General features: G+C 47.6%; 6 protein-coding genes across 6 annotated transcripts; 3 read left to right on the top strand and 3 right to left on the bottom strand.

Annotated features, from left to right (window-relative positions):
* Nucleotides 1–216: 216 nt before the first annotated feature.
* On the top strand, nt 217–1,576 carry PAAG_01016 (NAD-dependent deacetylase sirtuin-2; the record flags this gene model as incomplete). The annotated part of the gene is made up of 2 exons (XM_002797111.1): nt 217–339; nt 431–1,576. 2 exons carry the CDS (start codon nt 217–219, stop codon nt 1,574–1,576), a joined length of 1,269 nt encoding a protein of 422 aa, XP_002797157.1.
* A 903-nt stretch (nt 1,577–2,479) lies between these two features.
* PAAG_01015 (hexokinase) lies at nt 2,480–4,457 on the top strand (the record flags this gene model as incomplete). Its single annotated transcript, XM_015844214.1, has 5 exons — nt 2,480–2,519; nt 2,666–2,788; nt 2,970–2,995; nt 3,100–3,510; nt 3,582–4,457. The coding sequence occupies 5 exons, from the start codon at nt 2,480–2,482 to the stop codon at nt 4,455–4,457; spliced, it is 1,476 nt and encodes a 491-aa protein (XP_015700995.1).
* A 385-nt stretch (nt 4,458–4,842) lies between these two features.
* On the bottom strand, nt 4,843–7,054 carry PAAG_01014 (U3 small nucleolar RNA-associated protein; the record flags this gene model as incomplete). Its single annotated transcript, XM_015844213.1, has 4 exons — nt 4,843–4,994; nt 5,100–6,012; nt 6,092–6,619; nt 6,704–7,054. 4 exons carry the CDS (start codon nt 7,052–7,054, stop codon nt 4,843–4,845), a joined length of 1,944 nt encoding a protein of 647 aa, XP_015700994.1.
* Nucleotides 7,055–8,206: 1,152 nt separating this feature from the next.
* On the bottom strand, nt 8,207–9,461 carry PAAG_01013 (hypothetical protein; the record flags this gene model as incomplete). The annotated part of the gene is made up of 2 exons (XM_002797108.2): nt 8,207–8,854; nt 8,973–9,461. 2 exons carry the CDS (start codon nt 9,459–9,461, stop codon nt 8,207–8,209), a joined length of 1,137 nt encoding a protein of 378 aa, XP_002797154.1.
* Nucleotides 9,462–10,814: 1,353 nt separating this feature from the next.
* PAAG_01012 (pre-mRNA branch site protein p14) lies at nt 10,815–11,272 on the bottom strand (the record flags this gene model as incomplete). The annotated part of the gene is made up of 3 exons (XM_015844212.1): nt 10,815–10,915; nt 11,027–11,154; nt 11,208–11,272. 3 exons carry the CDS (start codon nt 11,270–11,272, stop codon nt 10,815–10,817), a joined length of 294 nt encoding a protein of 97 aa, XP_015700993.1.
* Nucleotides 11,273–14,810: 3,538 nt separating this feature from the next.
* Nucleotides 14,811–19,638, top strand: PAAG_01011 (JmjC domain-containing histone demethylation protein; the record flags this gene model as incomplete). Its single annotated transcript, XM_015844211.1, has 2 exons — nt 14,811–18,422; nt 18,514–19,638. The coding sequence occupies 2 exons, from the start codon at nt 14,811–14,813 to the stop codon at nt 19,636–19,638; spliced, it is 4,737 nt and encodes a 1,578-aa protein (XP_015700992.1).
* Nucleotides 19,639–21,154: the final 1,516 nt, after the last annotated feature.

The raw sequence follows: 21,154 nt of genomic DNA, 5'->3' as shown, positions 1-21,154 counted from the left end.
CTATCAGTACTAGTTACGTTCCTCACACCCTCGTTCTACCATTCCACTGGTCTGGAACCTTCACTCAAGCTCCTCAATTCGGACGTAACTAGCTCAGCTTTCTTTTTTACATATCTTGTTCCTTCAGAGGACCATACATATTATCATTCCGGCTTCAAGATAGGCCGTCGCCGGAGACCCACACATCAAAAGGGCTCATCGTGCCGCCCACCCAAAATGGGGAACGAAAGCTCCGTTCCTGTGGACGAGAAGACTCCGCCAGAAACACTAAAATCCCGCTCCCTTGAAGGCATCGTTGACTACATCAAAGAGAAAAATGTACGACGGATTGTGGTTCTCGTAAGGAAGCTTCTATTCCACTAACATATATACAAGAGGTCATACAAACCGGAAACCAAACTCTGCTAATACCCGTTGGCCAACCCCACAGACCGGTGCGGGAATCAGCACCGCAGCAGGAATCCCAGATTTCCGCTCTCCAGACACGGGCATCTACGCCAACCTAGCTCGTCTAAACCTCCCCCACCCAGAAGCCGTATTTGACATTTCATACTTCCGCAAAAACCCCCAACCCTTCTACTCTCTGTCTAAAGAAATGTTTCCAGGCCGCTATCGGCCCACCATAGCACACACTTTTATTAAACTCCTCTACGATAAAGGCCGTTTATTGAAGCTCTTCACTCAGAACATCGACTGTCTGGAACGGCAAGCTGGCGTACCGGGGGATATGATTGTTGAAGCGCACGGGAGCTATGCAACCCACTCATGCATTGATTGCAAGTCTCCGTACCCAGACGACCTGATGAGAAAGGCTATAGAATCCAACGATATACCCCTATGCCTTAAATGCTGTGGATTTGTGAAGCCTGATATTGTGTTCTTCGGAGAGTCACTGCCGGAAAGTTTCTTCATAAACCGCACATTAACCACTGCGGCGGAACTGTGCATCATCATGGGCACAAGTTTAACTGTGCAGCCGTTTGCCAGTTTACCTAGTCTGTGCAGAGAAGGTGTCCCTCGTCTCTTGATCAACCTGAATCGAGTGGGAGGGCTCGGTAGCCGGCCAGATGATGTATTACTGCTGGGTGAATGCGACGATGGTGTGTTGAAATTTGCAGATGCGTTGGGCTGGCGGGATGAGCTGGAGGAGTTATGGGCCAAGGTAAATACCGAGAAAACAAGCCAAATGCAGGAGGATAATAGGCAAAAGCAGGCTCGAACTCGTGATGAAAAACTACGTGACGAGGTTGACCGGCTGACTGAGGAAGTGGATCATATGTTGCATTTATCACGATGGCATGAGAACCGGGTCCGGTTGGAGTTAGAGACGGAACAGCAAAAGGGAGGAGTACATTGGAAAGCACAAAAGCTGGACAAAAGTGAATCCACGGATAGATCTGCAGATGATAGAAATCAGAATCGAGAAATGGAGAGGGGTAGCGAGACCTCCATCCCTGAACAGGCCGCCGACAAAGTACGGGAACACCAGGCTAAACCAAAGCCAATTGGTGCCGCAGCACAGAAGGAAGAACCATCACCACCGCCACTGAAACAGCCAAATCAGGACACTGGTTAAAACGACAGGGGTGAGATATTTGTGGACTAAAGACCGTTTACTCTGTAAGGGCTCAATGGGGAAGCAAACATTATCCGACTCGGTCGATATCGACTATCGTGCGAACCGTTTATGAGAAAATTATGAACTATGAAGATTTAGTGATGATGACAACCAACATTACGGGCATTTAGAGTCTACATTTTGTCGTGCGTTCAATTTTTCATATATTGACTTACTCCCTCTGTGTTCTCTTTTCTATTTTGGTCCCTTCTGATTTCTTGCTTTGATTTTCCTGGCCACACTCATACAAACACTATGATGATGATATGAAAGATTTTTTGATTATGATTGGTTCTTATGAAGCGGTGTTGTATTCGCTATTTATGAATATCTTCCCTTGTCTATTTATTACTACTCTCGAACCCTGTCTATTTCTAGTGGAAGAATCTATAAGTATTCGGGAATTTCAGGGACTATGACGTCGCCGCACTCGAAAGTGATCCGGAATAGCTGCAGTTCGGGGATCAGACAAAACAATATTCAAATATCACCAATGCTGATTGGTATATACAGTCTATAAAGAGGAAGTGCAAATAGCATGAGGAATTGGAAGAATCTAACATATTCCGTGGAGTTGTTAGCTATTGTAAATTCCCTTAACCAGTTAGTTATATCCACAATAAGCAACGCCAATGTCAGCTTCGCCGACTCGGCAAAGGCGGGAAACCCCAACAAAAAATAACCCTATATCAACTCCACCTTCAGCCTCAACTTTCAATCCCGAATTCTCCGCGTTGCATCTTCGCCCGCCACGTTCTCTTCTCTCTTCTCTTATATATGTTATACTGAGTAACCGCCACTTATTTATACCAAATCTGTTCCTCATCTACCAGTCTCACAACCCAGGGGCTTTAAACCACAATGCCACCGCCTCCTCCTCGCCGAAGGTCCTCCCGTAAGGGTGAGTATACAGCAGCAAATTCCCTTTGAGATATGCATAATATCTTCCGGGCATGAAATGATCATTTGTACTCATGCGCCAAATGCCAATATGTCAATATGCCAATTGCAAATGAGTCCAAGTCTGACTAAATCGGACCCCTGTAGGATCAATGGCTGAAATGCCAACGGAGTTGCTGGACCAGCTCAAAACATTGGAGGAACTCTTTACGGTCGATCAGGCAAAACTGAAGAAGATCGTTGATCATTTTATCAAGGAGTTAGAGAAGGGTGAGTTTGTTGCGCCCTCGTACCCGCTCCCCCTTTGCGTCGCACTTCCTAGGTAGGATGCGACAGAAAAGCGGATTTGAGGAGCAGAAGAAACTATGTGCAATTGCCATTGCCATTGCCATTGTGGGATTTTCATTAGAGATATATATCTGACGGTTAACCTAATTTAATGGATAAAAAGGCCTAAGTGTCGATGGAGGAAACATTGTGAGCTTACCCAATGCTTTGTTGCTGCTGTGAACCTTTCCCGCATGCCTCCAGTGCGGGCTACAAACTCCTCTAGTCTTTTACTGACACAAACTTTCTTCAAGCCTATGAACGTAACATGGGTCTTGGGGTTCCCCACTGGCTATGAGCGAGGCACATACCTCTCCCTCGATATGGGCGGTACCAATCTACGAGTTTGTGAAATTCACCTCACCGAAGAGAAGGGCGAGTTCGACATCACACAATCCAAGTACCGAATACCCGATGAGCTGAAGAACGGAAGCTCAGAAGACCTCTGGGAGTATATTGCCGACTGCGTGCAGCAGTTCATCGAACATTACCATGAAGGCGATATATCCATCCCGGATTTCCCAATGGGCTTCACGTTCTCCTACCCCGCTACGCAGGATTATATTGATCATGGAGTCCTGCAGAGGTGGACCAAGGGCTTTGATATCGACGGAGTGGAGGGCCATGATGTTGTTCCAATGTTAAAAGCAGCGTTGGCTAAGAAGGTACTTATATTTCGAGAGCCTCAATGTCACCAAAGAGTATAAATCCAGATTGTTCCTAACAAAATCAACAGAACCTCCCCATTAAGATCACCGCTCTAATCAATGACACAACCGGCACCCTCATCGCCTCCGCTTATACCGATCCCGAGATGAGAATCGGTTGTATATTCGGCACTGGCGTCAATGCCGCCTACATGGAAAACGCCGGTTCCATCCCCAAAATTGCCCACTACAACTTACCCCCGGACACCCCCGTCGCCATCAACTGCGAATACGGCGCCTTCGACAACGATCACATCGTCCTCCCCCTAACCCAATACGACATCATAATCGACCGCGACTCACCCCGACCAGGCCAACAGGCCTTCGAAAAGATGACCGCAGGCCTCTACCTGGGCGAAATCTACCGCCTCGTCCTCCTCGACCTCATCGATAACAAGAACAATCTCATCTTCCCCAACCAAGACGTCTCCGGACTGCGCAAACCCTACTCCCTCGACTCCTCCTTCCTCTCCTACATCGAAGAAGACCCCTTCGAAAACCTCTCGAAGACTCGCGACCTCTTCCAGCGCAAGCTGGGCATCTACGCCTCCTCCTCTGAGCTGGAATTCTGCCGGCGCCTGGCGGAATTAATCGGCACTCGTGCCGCGCGCCTCTCCGTCTGCGGCGTTGCGGCCATCTGCAAGAAGAAAAATATCTCACATTGTCATGTTGGTGCGGACGGGTCGGTGTTTAACAAGTATCCGCATTTCAAAGCTAGGGGTGCCAAGGCACTGAGGGAGATTCTGGACTGGCCGGATAATGAGCCGGATCGGATTGTGATGAGTGGTGCGGAGGATGGATCCGGTGTTGGTGCGGCGTTGATTGCGGCGTTGACGCTTGAGAGGGTTAAGAAGGGCAATTTAGTGGGGATTCAGAATAAGGAGACGATAAAGAAGTTTTGTTGATGGGGGTTAGGGATGGTTTAATGGGTTGGGAGTTTGAATATGGAGTAATGGCAGAGAAGAGGAGGGTTGAGAAACTAGAATAGCTTTCCATATACGTATCATATAGAACCAGTCTCGGTCGCACCCAATTCATTCTCCGTCCAGTTTCGTGCTTGAAAGTTATGAATTATCATCTCTATATAAGCGTAGTTCTCTGGGAACCTTTCTCTGGGGTTCAATTATTTTCATACGTCCTGTGATCCATGTCTATATCTTCCATCAGTGCTTCAACTCCTGCCTTGCTTCCCTCATTTTATTTCCATGCATTAAAAAAATAGGGTCCTGGCATCGAAGGCTCTTGTCCACATACGCGCGCGCGTGCATGCAGACAATACGAGCAACAGACCTAGCCATGAATCCCCCACAGTCGTATCTTCCCCTGTTCGTTCGCGACAGCCAACATATCCGAAGTCGGAGCAATTGCAACTGCAGAGATGCGTCCGAAAGGTGTGTTGGACGTCGGCCAATTCTTATACACAGTGCATGACGGGAGATGAACTATGTGCAGGTTGGAATTAGTAAACTGAAGTTTCACATGGAACATAGAAAAATAGGGAGGGCGTGTGAAGGGGAACTAGGGTGAAGGTAAAGGAGATTTCATACTCAATCTCAACGCATCCTTCTTCCACCGACTAGCCATGACAAGCAACTGCCCATCTGCGGAAAACACAAGATGGCTCGTCGGCGTCGTTAGCTGATCAAGCATGCGCGTAGGTATAGGATTGCGCAGAATCCCACCCCGCCCTTCCTCGCCATCACCAACACCATCATCATGGGTATCCACCTCAAAATTCTTCCCTTTCGTCTTCCTACCAACCTCCACCGCCGCCACGGCAGCTGCCCACGGCCTCCGATCATAAATATTCACAATCCCACTCGAACTCCCCACAGCCACCCACCTATCCCCACCAATCTGCGCCCACCCCGATTTCCCACCCAGCGCAATAACTGTAGCCCCCACAGCACCCTCATCAACCCAGCGCGCAACAATCCGCCTCTGCCTCCCATCCCACTCGCTAACCTCCCCGTTCTTGCCAACAACGCACATTCCCTGCCCATCACTCCACCACGCAAAATCAGCCACGCCATTATGGCTGTCGACCCGCACCTGCGCAACCCACTGCAGCGTTGTGGTACTGAGGATAGTTACGATGCCGCCACCCTTGCGTGTGCTGCCGATAACACCCATCCACCGACCGCATGGAGAGAGTTTGAAGCGTTCCATGGACTTTTGCTCTTCTTTGCGGTCGGGGGGGCTGTTGATCTTTTCCACTTTTCCTGTGTCCAGGTCCCAGATGTGGAAGTAACGGCGGCGGCCGGAGAAGTAGATTTGGTTTCCTGTGAGCGAAGAGAAGGTGCTTGTATGAAGCGGGGTGCGGCGGATGTGAAGGGAGGTGAGGAGGGGGTTTGGTGAGGCCGATTTGGGAGAGATGTGGTGTAGAAATAGGGTGGAGGCAGGGCCGGAGGAGAGGAGGAGGGGATAGTGTGGGTGGAAGGAGAGGGAGTCGACAGAAGACTATGTTTTGGATTGATATGAGTAGAAAGATTCGGAAGACGGAAAATCAATCACTGTAAGCAAAGGGGGTAAAACTTACAGGTTGGCCCCGACCAACATCCTTCATCCGTTGTACGTCCAGCACCTCCTGGCGGAGTTTCCGCTTCCCGCCGCTTTTAGCCGTATCCTCTCCTCTCGTAAGATTGCCAGCATTCTGCAACAACCGTGCCAACGGCTGCAGAGACATCTCCTCCTCTTCATCCGTATCCATCTGGTCAGAACCGGAAACGCTCTCTACATCGGACTTCTGAGCTCCCGTCTTCTGCCTCTTCGAACTTCTCCCACCCGTTGCGCTGGACGAATTCGCCCACGCGGGAGCAGGATGTAGCCGCTCAAACTGCTTGCGCAGCCGCCGTATATACTCCGAGCCCGTAACCAGGTCATCCGCTTCGGATACCCGTAGCTTTCTCAGCCGATTATTCCCAGCTAGAGAGATGGTGATTCGCTCATCGTCGCTATCCTCCCATGCGGCCGGGGGTTCATTTTCATGCTGGCCGTCTGCTGTATCCTGCGTCACATGAAACTGGACGTCATCGGCAACAGCGGAGCCAGAATCTAGGAAGAAGAGCTATCCAGATAGTAAAATATATATATATATTAGCGCCAAAGAAAAATACCCATACTGAGAACCAGAACCGAATGATGGACCTACATCCGCATCATCAACCCCTTCCAGACCCTCCTCCTCCCCCCCTCCCTCTCCCTTTTCCTGTGCGCCTTCACTGCCACTACCCCCCGCAAGCACCAGCTCCATGCCCTCAGCATCATGTTCCCTCAACGCATCATGGAACCCGTTCGCATCGCCGAAAAGCAATCGTTCCAGCTTCTCCTCCGTCTCGTCTTTAGGCATTGGTTCATCACGATCACTCCCACTTTCACTGGCATGATCGCCTTCTAGAGCGTCCTGGGTATCAATGAAGAAAGCTTCTTCGTTGGACTGTAATGTAGTGGCAGTTGAAGGCGCCTTTTTCTGCTTTAGGCGCACTTTTTGCATGGTGGGCATTGCGGGAGGTTGCAGGCTTGGAAGCGGAAGTAAATTAGGGTAAGGAAGATAATAGCTTAGTTAGACTGTATGGAATAACAGGTAACTCTATCCATGGATAGCAGCGTGGGCACTCCTCTCTATTCAATGTTGCATGTTTTCCGTCTTGGGTCGTCTACCAAAAAAAAAAAAAAAGAAAAAAAAAGGTTAAGAGACTCGAAGTAAAAATGATGCCTGAGGCTGCATATTTTCCCAAGTCAGTTTAGCGGGTGGAGATCATGTGATCCTTCACCTATTAAATATTGGTAGAAGCTGTGAATTGTCTCCCCTGGACGTGACTGAAGCATTATCAAAATAACATATACGAAAATGTTTTCGCTGCAAATTCATAGACATGAATAAGATTAACATTGTGATAGCATTATACATAACCCCTATGGATATCCTGACAAGAATTGACGCATCTACCTACATATGCTTCGGATGATTAAGATAACGCCTACCCCAGCCACATGTGACCGACCAATCGAAGATATTCTCATAGGGAACATAAGTAGAATCGTAGCTCAACAACAATTAGTTTCTGTCCATATAAAATAGTGCCGCAGGCGTATATATCACCAGATTAAAAGAAGAGGTAGAAAGAATAAATTGAACTTTAGAAAAAGAAAGCGAGAGAAGAGAAAAATGCCTATCATCCACTGGGATATTAATATATGCATCTAGAAAACATTGTTGTAAAAACCAGAATGGGAGCTAAAAAAGATGTACAATGCTGGGTATGTAAGTTGCATCGGAGCCCAAACCTGGCGTGGGAATGCGGAGGCCTTCAAAGAAATTTCCAAAAAGAGAAGAGTAAAGAGCAAACGAGATGGGAAAATGGAAAAAGAAAACATAATGCTTTCGCCAACGCCATTCACCGGCTAAAAAAACGCGAACAGAGAGCAGAAACGAACAATGCAATACAAGACGGAAACTAGTGTACCTCGAACGCAGGGGAACGACTCATAAGCCCCTGTGGAGTTTTATGAAAAAGGGGGTTCAAGAGTAGTTGGCCGAGGGAGACGATGGGAAAACGAGAGATATATCCGCATCTCAATCGATCCATCAATCGATCACTTGCAGCGTCTTTCAGTCAGGTGCATATCCAACCCAGAACCATCGCCATCACTATCACCCTTCAACGACACCATCATCACCACCACCACCACCACCAGCAGATTCCAGCGTCCTCTTCACCCTCCCTTCATCATCATCATCGGGAAACACCATATAATCCTCCTCATCACTTAAGTCATCTCTATCAATCCCCGCCAACAACGCACTCCTTCTATGCCGATCATCACCCCGCACCACATCATCCAGACTATCATACCTACCAGCACCGCCAGCGCCGCCAACCCCACCAGCGCCATTCCCACTCCCATCCTCATCATCATCCCCCTCCCCATCCTCCACCTTCTCACTCGGCTTCTTAATGAAGATATCAATAATATAATACTGCACCGCATTCATAATGACCGGAAACAGCAACATGACGAAAAATATTTGCACAGCTGTATTCCCTTCCGTCCAGCGGAGGGCCCAGTCTCCCACCTTAACGATGAAGGGAAGCATATGGATGAGGATTATGACACAGGTTTTCATACAGAGCAGGCCAACGAAGTAGATCATGGACTGCTTGAACCACCATGTGGCACGGGGAGGGCTGCCGTAGTTGCCCGATTGGATGGATTCGGGAGGGTTGGCGAGTGGGGTGAAGAGGGCGGCGCGGTTGAGGACACGGAGGATGAGTATTAGGATGGGGATGCCTAGGGTTGTCTGTCATGGTATAAAGAATACAGCGGTTAGCCAAATCCAAAATGCCGTACAATGATTGCTCTCTCAACCCTATCTCTGTACTCTATATATTCATATAGAAATACCAGTGCAAACGTACATCAATCCCCAAATTCAACAAATAATACGAGCACGGGTTCGGCTGGTACGTCGCGGTCACGGGTATCTGGCCCGCAGAGAACATCGACGCGAGCAGGTTGGCCAGATGCAGCATGGCAGAACCGAAGACTTGCTTGGACACGTCGAACGCCCATACTTTTATTGGGCGCTGGGGCCTTTCGCGCCAACGCTTATAGACCAGAGCGAGAAGGGCAAGAGCGCCCAGGGTAACTTGGACGAGGAGCGCGAAGGGGCCTAGGAGCTGGCATTCGCCGTTGTTGTCGTCATTGGGGGCGGTTGGGGAAGGGGAAGGGGAGGGGGTTGCGGTGGATCCTGGTGAGGGACGCATGGTCGGTAGGAAGGATGGGGTGGATAGGGATGGAGATAGGGACAAAGAGGAGGAGGGCGAGGGGGCGAAGATGGAGTGGGTTGTTGCGAGGGCAAGGGAGGTGATGGCATGTGAGGCTTGTGTAGAGAGGAGATCTGTCATGGCTGGGTTCCTTGGAGGTCAGGAGATCGACACTTTTTACGTCTCGCGAGTAGGATGTAGCTGCCTGTGGATCGGAGGCATGTGTGGTGGTTGGTTTGGTTATTTCCTCTTTCTTCGGCTTCTTCTCTTGTTGTTCGTATTTGTTAATAGAGAAATTTCGATGGTATTATAATATATACAATACTACATATCTGTCCGAAAGGTTGGGAAATTGTTGTAGAAGTTGTTAGTACGCCAGAGGGAGCTCTTCGAGTCCGAGGCTAAATGGAGGACTAAGCAAAACAAATAGGTAAAAGGAACGAAAGTTATTAAGCCGATGCTTTCATTGCTATAGAGTAAGCCTTCAGATCCGTTTTCTCGAGTCTTTTTACCTGTTGTGGCGGTGTTTTGAGGTTGACGTTGAGAAATCCGCAGAGGTGCGCGGGCGGTAGCTATCAGCTAAGGCAACGTCGGGGTTAGCGGTGTCGGTCAGGTGACCCCCTTTCGCCCTGCCGCTGAGTGCGGCTAAAAGGAGGGAGTTTGCCTCAGAAGTTACGCTACAACGGATAAATGGTAAATGTGGAATGGTTCAATAACTGTCATTTTCCAAACACAAAAGAGGCCACTTTTGCTGCAAGTAGCATTCATAGAGCGGCGCGGTTAGACTGGGTTCAAAAGGAAAACGGGAGGCGAGGGATAGCTATATCGTGTCTAGCCATATTTGCCATACTTCTTCCCTCCTAGTTGAGCTCATGCCACAATATATTACTTTCAAAATCAAATTGTGTCGGAAATGGCTATATGTATTTGCGTGATCATGCTGTTGAATGTTCCTCCTCCCCCCTACGCCTATAACAATAACAATAACAGTAGAAGAAACAATACTAATCGTGAACATGAGTCAGACGTGACATATCATATGCTGAGGAAATGAAAATGAAAAACATGGGCCAAACAAAGGGCAGAGCAAGAACAGAAGTACGAGATAGAGGAGACGATCTCAAAATATCCAATTATCTCCGTTCTCTTAAGTGGTCGATGGATAGGCAGCCAAAGACAGGATTGGTACCAAGCAGTCTTAGCTCCCGCAACGTTTCGAAACTCCCAGTGCTAAACCATGCGATAATATCCTCGGGAGTGACGTGTATGGTTGGAAGGATGACCCTCTTGCACTAGAAGAGCGGGATACACTTGAAAACAGAGAAGAGGGAATGAGGATGCGTCAACAAAAGGAGAAGAAAAGAGAAGAAAAAGAAGTAAGAAGTAAAGGTAATAACAATGGGGAATTGAATAAATAACAACAACGTAAAGTACATGAACAGATAGAAAAGAAGGGAGAAAGAAAAAAAAAACAAAAAAGATAAATATGAAAAATCAATCGATGCCGTGTTGCTGCTTAAGTCGTTCTAGGTTTTCTTGTCGTGCGGCCAGATCTTCTTTCGATCTGGCCATTTTCTCTGGTTGGTGGTATAGGACTATTAAGTTATGGACAAGTTAGCAAAGCACTCTCCGATACAACCGCATTCCCATACCCAATACGCATTACAAGATGGGTATTCTATATATAAATATATATATATACTAACCGACAAGGTATCTATTCTGGAAGTTGAAGCCGTTCAATTTATCACAGGCCTGCTTTGCATCGATGACATCCTCGTAGACGACGAATGCGGTACCCTTGGAGTTTGTGGCGATGCCCTGGCGTATTTGACTAGAATCCGTTTCCAAGAGGTATGGTTAATAAAGAGTAGGTGAATAGCACACGGCAAGAAAAACACTCTCCGCCTGGTAATAGCAATGTATGGATACACCAGATCGCGCGAATGCATGTGAATCGGGGAGGAAGCGAGAGAGTGAATGTCCCCTACCGGATAGGCCCAAACTTCCCGAAAAGGTCAAACAGCTCCTCTGCGGTGACGTTGTAGCTATGTCAAACCAAAAAAAAAAAGGCAGAATTAGATCTTCGTCTGGAGTTGTCGTCGTTTATCGCATGGAAGGGAAAAAACTTAACGCAAAATTATATGTTGGGCAGAGTTTATATTTGGCGGGCGCGAGTTCTAAATTATTCTTCGAAGAGCGAGACTGAATCACACACCTGAGATTCTTTACGAAAAGGATCCTAGTGTTTTTTTTTTTTTGTTGCCACAGCATATGAGCATCCAGTATTCACAAATTAGAAAATTTATCTGGGCGAGGAACGGGGATATGTTGGTAGGTACCTGTTGGCTTCCGGGGCAAGCTTAGTGCTGCGGCTCATATCTTTTTGGGCGGAGTATGCGGCGATAAGGCTAGTAGCTTGAGAGTGAAGACGGCCACGGACGGGCGAGAGTATTAACCGGAGTGATGGATGATGGGGGGAGGTATTGTGGGAATGTAAAAGGAATGGAGTTGGATGATAAGTTGAGGGGGAGACGTGGTGTATTAGGCACAAGCCGCTTCCGACAACCTTTGGGCTGGATAATGCGCGAGACCCGCCTGGGCAAAAACGCACAAATTCACGCTTGGCCGCTTTCGTCCTTTAGCGTGGGAATGGCTGTCAAGTAACGTACTAGTTCATATGCGGGCTAGTGGATATTTAGGCAGCTTGGAAGGGCCATGTTAATATAAAGTTAGTTAACTAACTAACTTAGTTAGCCCTAGTTTAACTTTAACTAGTTAGTTAATTAGCTAGCTTAAACTAATGTTAATTCCCCCACTGAGCCGATCAACCCCACCGAACCGATCAACAATCCACGAATAGCATAACTACTCAACTAGATTTTAACCCGGAATATCTTCACTCAGCGGCAAATAATTATATTAAATTAAATTACACTAGGGTGAGGGCATCTAGATTTGTTGCGCCTGAATGTGAAACAATTGTTGCATGAGCACGGATTAGACTCTGCTGCCAGCAACCTAAGCTCAGAAGATGAAAAAGTACGCTCAGCTACTTTTTCACTTGTCAAAACCCTTTTTCTACATTGAATGCTGTGATTAGATCTTTTATATTTTTTGCTTCTCTTTCTCCTTTATAATAAATGTGTCCTGGTATTATATCTTTATAAAATAGTGATATTTAATCATCCTTATATTTACAGATCTTAAATAATTTAATCAAGATTTTTTTATTAGTTTATTTATTTTATAAAGTTTTTGAACTTATTTGTCTATCAATATATATAAATAGATTGAAAACTTGAAAATGATTATAAATTACTAGAATAATTAACAGAAGTTTGAATAGTACAAAATAATCCTTCTTGATTAGAAACTTCTTTGCTAGGGGTGGCTGGCATATTGGATAGAAAGAATTGAAATGAAAGGTGATCCGCTCATTGGTGCATTACATTATTTAACAACCAAGGCCGCTGTAGTTATCTGTATCAAATGAATAGATAGCTTAAAAGGATATAGTTACCAAGAACAGGTTATGATTGCTTGTTTATGACTAAATGAGTAACCACTCATTCAGAGCAATCAGTTTCTGGTCCCCCCAAACACACCCATGTACTGTGATCATTGTCTTGTCCAAATCGGACTCCCACTTCTGCATGCATTGCATGCATGCACAAATTGGTACCAAAATATGAAATACTCAATTGACAGCTAGCTCCCAGGTTTCCCTACAATCCGCGTAATTCGTCATAGGCTTAGGCCTGGACCCAATGCACTATTTTTGGAGGGTGACCTCTGCTATCCTCTGGCGTTGGATGGGATAGATATCCCGCTGCTGTGAATGCGCCTGATTAATTGAATGTCTTATTTATTTTCCATTGAGGGTCAATTCGCACGAGTCAGGTAATTAATGGACAGATCATTTCTTTCCCATCAATTCCCCGCCTTGGAGAAGGTCGACTCGCAAAGCCTGCTGTGGTGCCTTATTCCAGCTGCAGCAGCTTAGCAATGGACCAATGGCGGAGAATGCATTAAAGCATAGAATATACGATTGAGAAAGAACTTGCTACTAAGTAAGTTATCAAAACTAGCCTTTAGATAGAGGGCATCAACATTCCGATTCCAATGGACATGATCCAAGCACCTCCGAGGAGCTCCCTTCGAACACAACCCGGCAGCCTTCCGCTTGCGTATTAGATGGCAGGTGAACCCCGATCCCTATCGTTATTATCTGCGTCCGTGTCTACGCAGCTATTGTTTCCTCTAGCGCATGGCCCTGGCTGGATGTTCTTGACAGGTTACGGATCTCATGCACCGCATATAATCCCATCTCTGATCTCCGCTATCATACCCATACCGCTTTCACCGCTTTCGTTTTTCTATATCCATCCATATCCATCCTGAACCGTTTGGATTCTTAATAGGCATTGTTTATGCCATGGAAGGGGCTAGAAGAGAGATGTGGTGGCATAACGGAGGGAGCAAAGGCGGAGCCGACTTCCGTGGACAAGTTTTGATTTGACTAGAGCGGGGATGCACTTGCGGCAGATGGCGGATAGCCTTGGTGGTTGCCTTGGATATGTATCTCTCGTTGTCAAGGTTGCAGCAGCGACAAAGTGTGGGCTCTGTTCTTCTTCTGTTGCCGATGTGAACAAGGCGACTGTGTGAGAGGAAGTATGAGCAGTCACAATATGAAGAGGTTTATTAGTAGGTAAATACGTAATAGAATTACTCAAGTATGTGCTCTGTAATTCCTACAATATATCAAATGTAAATAAATCAAGGCTGTCTCTCAGTTTGATATCAGAAGAATCTCAAAAAGAGTCTTCGGCTGGAAAGACAAAAGAGAGCTGAGTGTAAACGTAATACCCCATGATATACACATTTCGCAGCAAACATACGTCCAATCATCTGTAATACCAATACCACCGGCTGCGGCTCTTCCTCCTCATCTTCCTCCTCTTTCGTCTTCGCCCTCCAGTTCCCCTCTCAACGACAACAACAATTCCCACCGAAACACCCCCCCTTCGCCAATCGGAAAAGATCCCCAATTCTCATCGCTTAGGCTTCTCTATGGCCGCCCTGCACGCTGGCTGAGAGCTCTGTGCCAGAGTTGGTCTAGTTACCCGCTCGCCGCTCCAATCCAGCCGCCCCGTTGTTTCGCTTAGTCTCCCTCACTTCGCCCTCTGACTGCCCTCTCACCGCGGACAACAACCCTCCAAGCATATCCCCTCATCCCAGTCACCCTCCTCTCCCTACCATCCTCTCCGTTGCCCTATCCCTGCATCCTACTCCATCCTCCTTCTCTCTGATCCTTCAGGAATGCGTCGTCGCGCATCACCCATCGTCTACTGTTAGACCTCTGTGGTCAACAATCACCCTTCCCCGCCTTTCCCTTTCCCAACAAACGCGAAACTGTCCGCAACCCATCCGCCCCCTTCCTTCGATCCATTCCGACGAGTCTGCCATCTCCAGCCAATAAAACTAGTCATGGCGAACTGCTCATCCTTCCGGAATCGTTCCATGATGCGCCCATCAGATTACCACACGCCATCCCCACCCCGAGATGCCGTGGAGTTGATCTCTCCGGCCCGAACTCCCGCCCATTCCCCCACGTCCGCCTCCTCCATCACCCGCAACGTCCCTTCCCGCGATGGCCAGCAACCCAGATATGATACATTTTTTGGTGATAAGGAATCTTCAATAAAGCATGAGTGGAATAATCCTTTTCAGGATGGAAATAGAACGGGAAGTCAACATCCTCATAATCCCCAACCACAACCACAACCACATCAACAAGAGTATCACCACTACCGTGGATCATCCGCCAGCCATCCAACTGCAAACCCTGCGAACAAAATCGGGCAGAGATCCGGCTCAAACATCGATACGCTGGCTACCATTGCCCTTGCGACAAGCCCTACCTTTGCGCCTCTTACATACGATGAACCTGCGTCCGCTGGCCTCGCCACCACCACCAAACACCATCAACCCTCTAGTACCGACCAGTCCGAACGCCCATCCAAACGCGCTCGATCGGAAAAAGCTTCATCTCCTTCATGGCTGACGAGGCCTGTGACAAGCCACATCTCGGCATTCGACAGTATGAAGACCGATGCGGAGCTGTTGCTCAACTTTGCGAGACCAAGCAACTTCCCCCGCTACCAAGATAGCCCAAAACCCCAACTCCAGCTGCAATCCACGAACCAGCCGGCAAGACCGAATCGCCGAACTGCAGCAGTTCAATGGGCTACAGGTCCTGCTGACTTGTGGGTGAAGAAATGGGACATTACTGCTGAGAATAAACCATCCTCCGCTTTCTTTGGGAGCAATTCTGGCGGGGCCCCTTCCCGTATTCGATCGAAGTCGGATGGCTCCGCATTCTTGGGAAGACCGGTGATGAATGGCCTTGTCTCCGGCTCTTCCCCGTTACCCCCGTTGATGGGACATGCTCTTGAAGATGACCAGGTCGATCCGCGTGAGACTGCAGAGAAGCCTCACGGTACCACGCAAGCTAATCACCTAGATGTCCAACAAAAGCCACCCACTCCATTCCAGCGTCGAAATAGCGTGCCTGCCTCCGATTTAAAAGCTGAGGACTCTGATAACGACAGCTCGAGTCAAGCAACCTGTGCTTCATGCAACCTCGACCGGATCGCATCCGATGGAGAGGAGGAGGACTCCGTGACATGGATAAGTTGCGATGGATGTAATAGGTGGTTCCATATCGTGTGCGCCGGGTTTAAAAGTGACCGCGACACCAGAACGGTTGACAAGTTTATCTGTCGTACATGTCGACCTTTCCATGGACCCACGACTTTTGTACGCAAGTCTTCTCGGGCACGAACAGCTATTGACTATGCTGGCTTGAATCAGGGGTTCATAATGTCCTCGACGGAAACTCCGGAGCATCATTATATCCAGCCAATTAAAGATGGGAAGATCACGTTCTTGCCAGACAACTTTGCGCGCATACGTCCCGAGCTCGTCACTGCGGAGTATTTTGAGAAAGGTATTGGGATGACCGAGCCGATTGTCATACCGGCATCGTTCAATACACGCGCCTCTGTCCCCGGTTCTTCTGATTATATTCCGCCTCAAGTTTCCACTGAAGAGGAACTTGATGAAATCATAGATAACATGCCCGCGGATGACGATAGTGGTAACTACACAGAAGTAATCGACTGCGGTCAGGACTTGTTGGACATGGTCATCCCCCAAGGTCTGACCGTTCGACATGTTGCTGAACTCTATGGACCGGAGGAGAGAGTCGAAGTGATCGATGTCAAATCGCAGCAAGGGGAGGACAAGAGATGGAACATGCAAAAGTGGGCGGATTACTATTATGATGATTCCGCATCCAAAATTGTTCGAAATGTTATCAGTCTCGAGGTGTCGAACAGCCCGCTGGGAAGACTCATTCGTCGACCCAGGATAGTCCGCGACCTTGATCTTCAGGATCATGTGTGGCCAGCCGAGCTACAGGCCATAGGCGATTTCCCCAAAGTACAATTCTACGTCTTAATGTCCGTTGCGGATTGCTACACTGACTTCCATATAGATTTTGGGGGCTCTTCGGTTTACTACCACATTCTCAGGGGAAGCAAGACATTCTTCTTCATTCCACCCAAGGATAAATACCTGAAAAAGTACGAAGAATGGTGCAACTCCGCTGCGCAGGATACTACGTTTCTTGGAAACCAGACTAAGGAATGTTATCGCGTCGATCTCTCAGCGGGCGACACAATGCTCATTCCATCCGGTTGGATTCATGCCGTCTGGACTCCAGAAGATAGTCTTGTCATTGGCGGAAACTTTCTCACAAGAATGAACTACGGAATGCAAATCAAAGTCGCTAAGATTGAAAAGGACACCAAGGTACCTAAGAAATTCCGCTACCCGTTCTTCCAGAAGATCCTATGGTATGCTGCCATCAAATACCTAGAGGACGACCCGATCCCGCAATCGGTCCTTGAATCCTTCTCCCGTGACGAGAATTACCGCTTCTATCGTGAGTATCCGATTTACTATGAGTTCGGAGAACGTGGCAATACTGCTAAGCCGGGAACGGAGTATTATAACGCTCGATATTACTCCCAGGCTGAGCTAGACGGGTTGCCTGAACTGGCAAAATATCTCCTGAGAACTGCATTGATTGCTGGCGGATACCAAGTTGACGGCGTTACGACTGAGACTAGGAATGCGGTTAGGAGATCCATTCCCAAGGGACAGGGAGATCCCGTTGATACGATTATGAAGTTTGGGATGTGGGTTGCATGGAAGCGCGGGAATGAGCCTGCCGCCAAGTGGACGCGCCCCGGTGCCATATCGTTTGACACCAAGGTTGATATGTCGGATAGGAAACCAGCTGGAAGACCAAGTCGACGCTCGCAGCGGAACATCGCTGCTGAAAGTCCGCAGCTCAATGCCAACGAAGCTAAAAATATGACAGAATCGCAAACCAGCGGTCGTCGTCCTTCAGATCTCTCATCAGAAAATACGAATAACGGTGTCATTTCCAGTACCAGCTCTAGTTCCACAACTGCGCCATCGATGAGCGGAACGCCCGGTCCACCGAAAAGGAAAGCTTCACTTAGCAATGTGAAGGATGACATTAGCCAGTTGGCAAGTTCTTATTCTACTAATAATAGTAATAATAATATCAATAAGCTGCGCTTGATGCAGAAGCCGACGGGCCTGGGTCCGAAACGTGTTGCTTGTGACGCTTGTCGGAAACGGAGAATTCGCTGTCGACATAAGGATGAACAGATGCTTGTGGAGAGTTTTGTGCCTGCTACTGCTTCAATGTCAGGTAAGCAGCCTATCAATGGCAGGGTTATAACTACTGTCGCTGCTGCTGCTGCTGGAACATTTTCTGCGGTAAATGTGGATGGGGTTAAGGAACGGCATGCTGCTGCTGCTGGTGATGCTGGTGCCACGGTGGGTGAGGATGCTTACGCAGCTGCTGCTTCTTCGACGACCGGGTCACTGTTGATGACATCCCAGCCTAACGCGGGGAAAGTGAAGGGGTTTAGTTCGAATTCTTCTGGTGCCGGGAAGAAGAGGAGAAGTAAGGCTTGCGATGAGTGTAGGAAGAGCAAGGTTGGTTTTTGGTTTTATCCCATCATCTCGTCTCTCTCGTGTGATTTCGTTAATGATTTCATCATGCTTCTCTAACCATTGGTCGTTGCAGCGTCGGTGTATTCATGATGAGAATGGCCGGATAGATCCCGTCAAGGCTCAGGAACGTTCTAAACCTCGCGCAACGGCTTCAACGAAGCGTCCACCATCCGGTGAAGACAATCTATCTCCCTCTCTAACCAAGCGCCAAAAGCCAGAGTCTTACATTTCTGGCGAGCAACCTCCCCAGGCTCAACTTGACTTTGAGTCCGTTCGAACAGGGTTTCCCATGAACCACATGAATGGAGAGAATGAGAAACCAGTCGCTGTTATTCCAACGCAGCAAGAAATTGGCCCAAGTCAAACGTCATACGCCTCACCACCAACCTTAAAGGCGGACCTCGTACCTGCTGCAGAACTCACGTCCATACCTACAACTACGGCCCCAGCAAGCAGTCTTGTCTCCCCACCCACCTCGCTCGCAGATGATTTGGAGGTTGATCCCAACCAGACATATGGCGAGGAAAAGGCTTCCAACGTTAAGAGTGAACAAGAACAGCAGAAGCAAAATGGCGAACGCTCCGTCATTGCCTACACATCCACCACTGCATCCCGCAACCCTACCCGCCAATCTCGCGCAGTTTCAGAAACAGCAGTTTCTGATGCGGAGGCAGGCAGTTGCAAGATCGCAACAACACGAAACCTACCCACAGTGACAATCACAACCGAACCTTCAGACCTGTCAGTAACACTCCCATCTTCATCTACTACCTCCATCTCCACCACCCTCAAAATGCCGTCTTCCACTACCTCATCTTCCCCTTCCACCTGTCGCTGGCCCTCATCACACAACCGCTCAACCACCACTTCCCCATCATCCTCTTCCTTCAAGCACGAAAGGGAACAGAGACAGCACACTCCCGTTGTTGACAAGAAACGTGGTGTCGCTGTTGACGAAGGAAGCAACAAACCGCCTCCCAGTCCCAGGTCTCATCCAAACCATAAACAAGACCAGGGCCAGAGTCAGAATCGTAGCCAACGAACCTCGCCGGCGTCTCCCCAACGTCATCGCAGCAAACTAACGGGTCGTGACCGCGGTAGTTTCTCTGACGCGGACGCAGACCCGGATACATTGCGGCTAATTAGGGAGATGCAGGAGCAAGATTTTGGGTTGAGGAAGAGGCCTGCCCGGACGTGAGGGGTAGGAATGAAATGTGATTTGTTTTTTAAAGAAAAAGACAACAGAAGAGAGATTTTGTAGTCTCTTTTACACCAAATTTATCTTGTTGCCGCAATTCAGAATAGTGACGACCCAGCACCATCGTCACCGACCTTTTATTCCGATTTTGCTTGTCTTGTCCCTGTTCCCTTCTCATCCATCCTATCCTCGCTTTTCGTATTCCATGACAAGTTTTCTTATTTTCCCTCCCTCCTTCTCCCACCTCGTTCTCCCGTTTCGTTCTGATCTCTGGTTTATTTTACATTTTCCCTCTATTACCTCGTTCCCCCGAAGGGGATTTCTTATCTATTTACCCAGGTTGGGTCTGGAGGCGACTGGTGGACGGCGTTTTCATCTCTGGGGTTTTGCCCTTTTTTTTTCCTTACAGTACTACTTTATCCCATTTCTTTCTACCCCTTCAATGGCCATGAGTATTCCTGTTCTCCAACTCTCCCACAATAGGCGTTTAACCGTTTTCATTTCTTACCCTTTATCGCTATTTCTATCTCATATATTCCCTCCTCGTTTTATACAATATTATGTCCCCTTATCTGGGCCTTCCGGTAGGTAGTATGCAGGGGTTTCCGTTTTATTTTTCTTTTTTTCTTTTTCTTTCTCTTTTTCTTTCTCTTTTCTTTTCTTTTCTTTTTTTTTTTTTTTTCCTCCTTTCTTTTTTCATTACTTTTATCATTATTTTCCCTCTCTCTTTAAATTGTGAATGGGTCTACTCAAATCTCTTTCTATGCTTTCTATTCACTTGATTTTTTTTTCTGGGGCTGCTATTTGTTGATTCTATCTATATATATAGTAAGGCTCTGCGCGCTCACCTAGCAACCTTAGCTTCCCTCGTTATATTTTAGAGGGTTATGAGGTGCTAAAGGAAGAAACACGCCGCGAGCTTTGATTCAGCCTCTTTCTCACCTTGTTTTTTTTTTTCTTGAGATCTTTTCATCTCTCCCTGTCATTCTTATGCTTTATCTACTCCTCTGATGCATGTACCTATACATTCTATTTTTCCCCCTCCCAAATCGCGTGCATATACATATGTATGTACATTTCACGGCTCATGATACCTCATCTCTTTCCTACGTGCTTCTCTTATATTTCTGTTCTGTCTTTGTGAACTTTTTATGTATTCAAGAGGCAAAATGCAGTGGATACTTTAGAAGCTATATCCATGTTCTCTTCTCTAAACCAATTATCACCTGTATATGCAAATATCCCTCGTTGGGATCAGTACCGGCAAGACGCCTAAGAGACGGACAAACAAGGGTATAGTATAAGAACACATTGCCGAAAGGGAGAAAAACAAATCTCTGCCCGCCACCCTTGAGGTCCAAAAAATGAAAAGGAACGAAAGAAAATAAATAACCAAATCAACGATTGTTGTAAGTTCACAATAGCACCAATACCAAGAAAGAGAAAGAAAGAAAAAAAAGGGGAGGGGGGGGATGTAGGAAAAGGGGAAAATCAAACTAATCTCCCAATCCCCTTT

The sequence above is a fragment of the Paracoccidioides lutzii genome (assembly GCF_000150705.2).
Source record: "Paracoccidioides lutzii Pb01 unplaced genomic scaffold supercont2.2, whole genome shotgun sequence".
Classification (NCBI taxonomy): Eukaryota; Fungi; Ascomycota; class Eurotiomycetes; order Onygenales; family Ajellomycetaceae; genus Paracoccidioides; species Paracoccidioides lutzii.
Note: the sequence above shows the minus strand (reverse complement) of the source record. Positions and strands in the feature narration are given on the sequence as shown.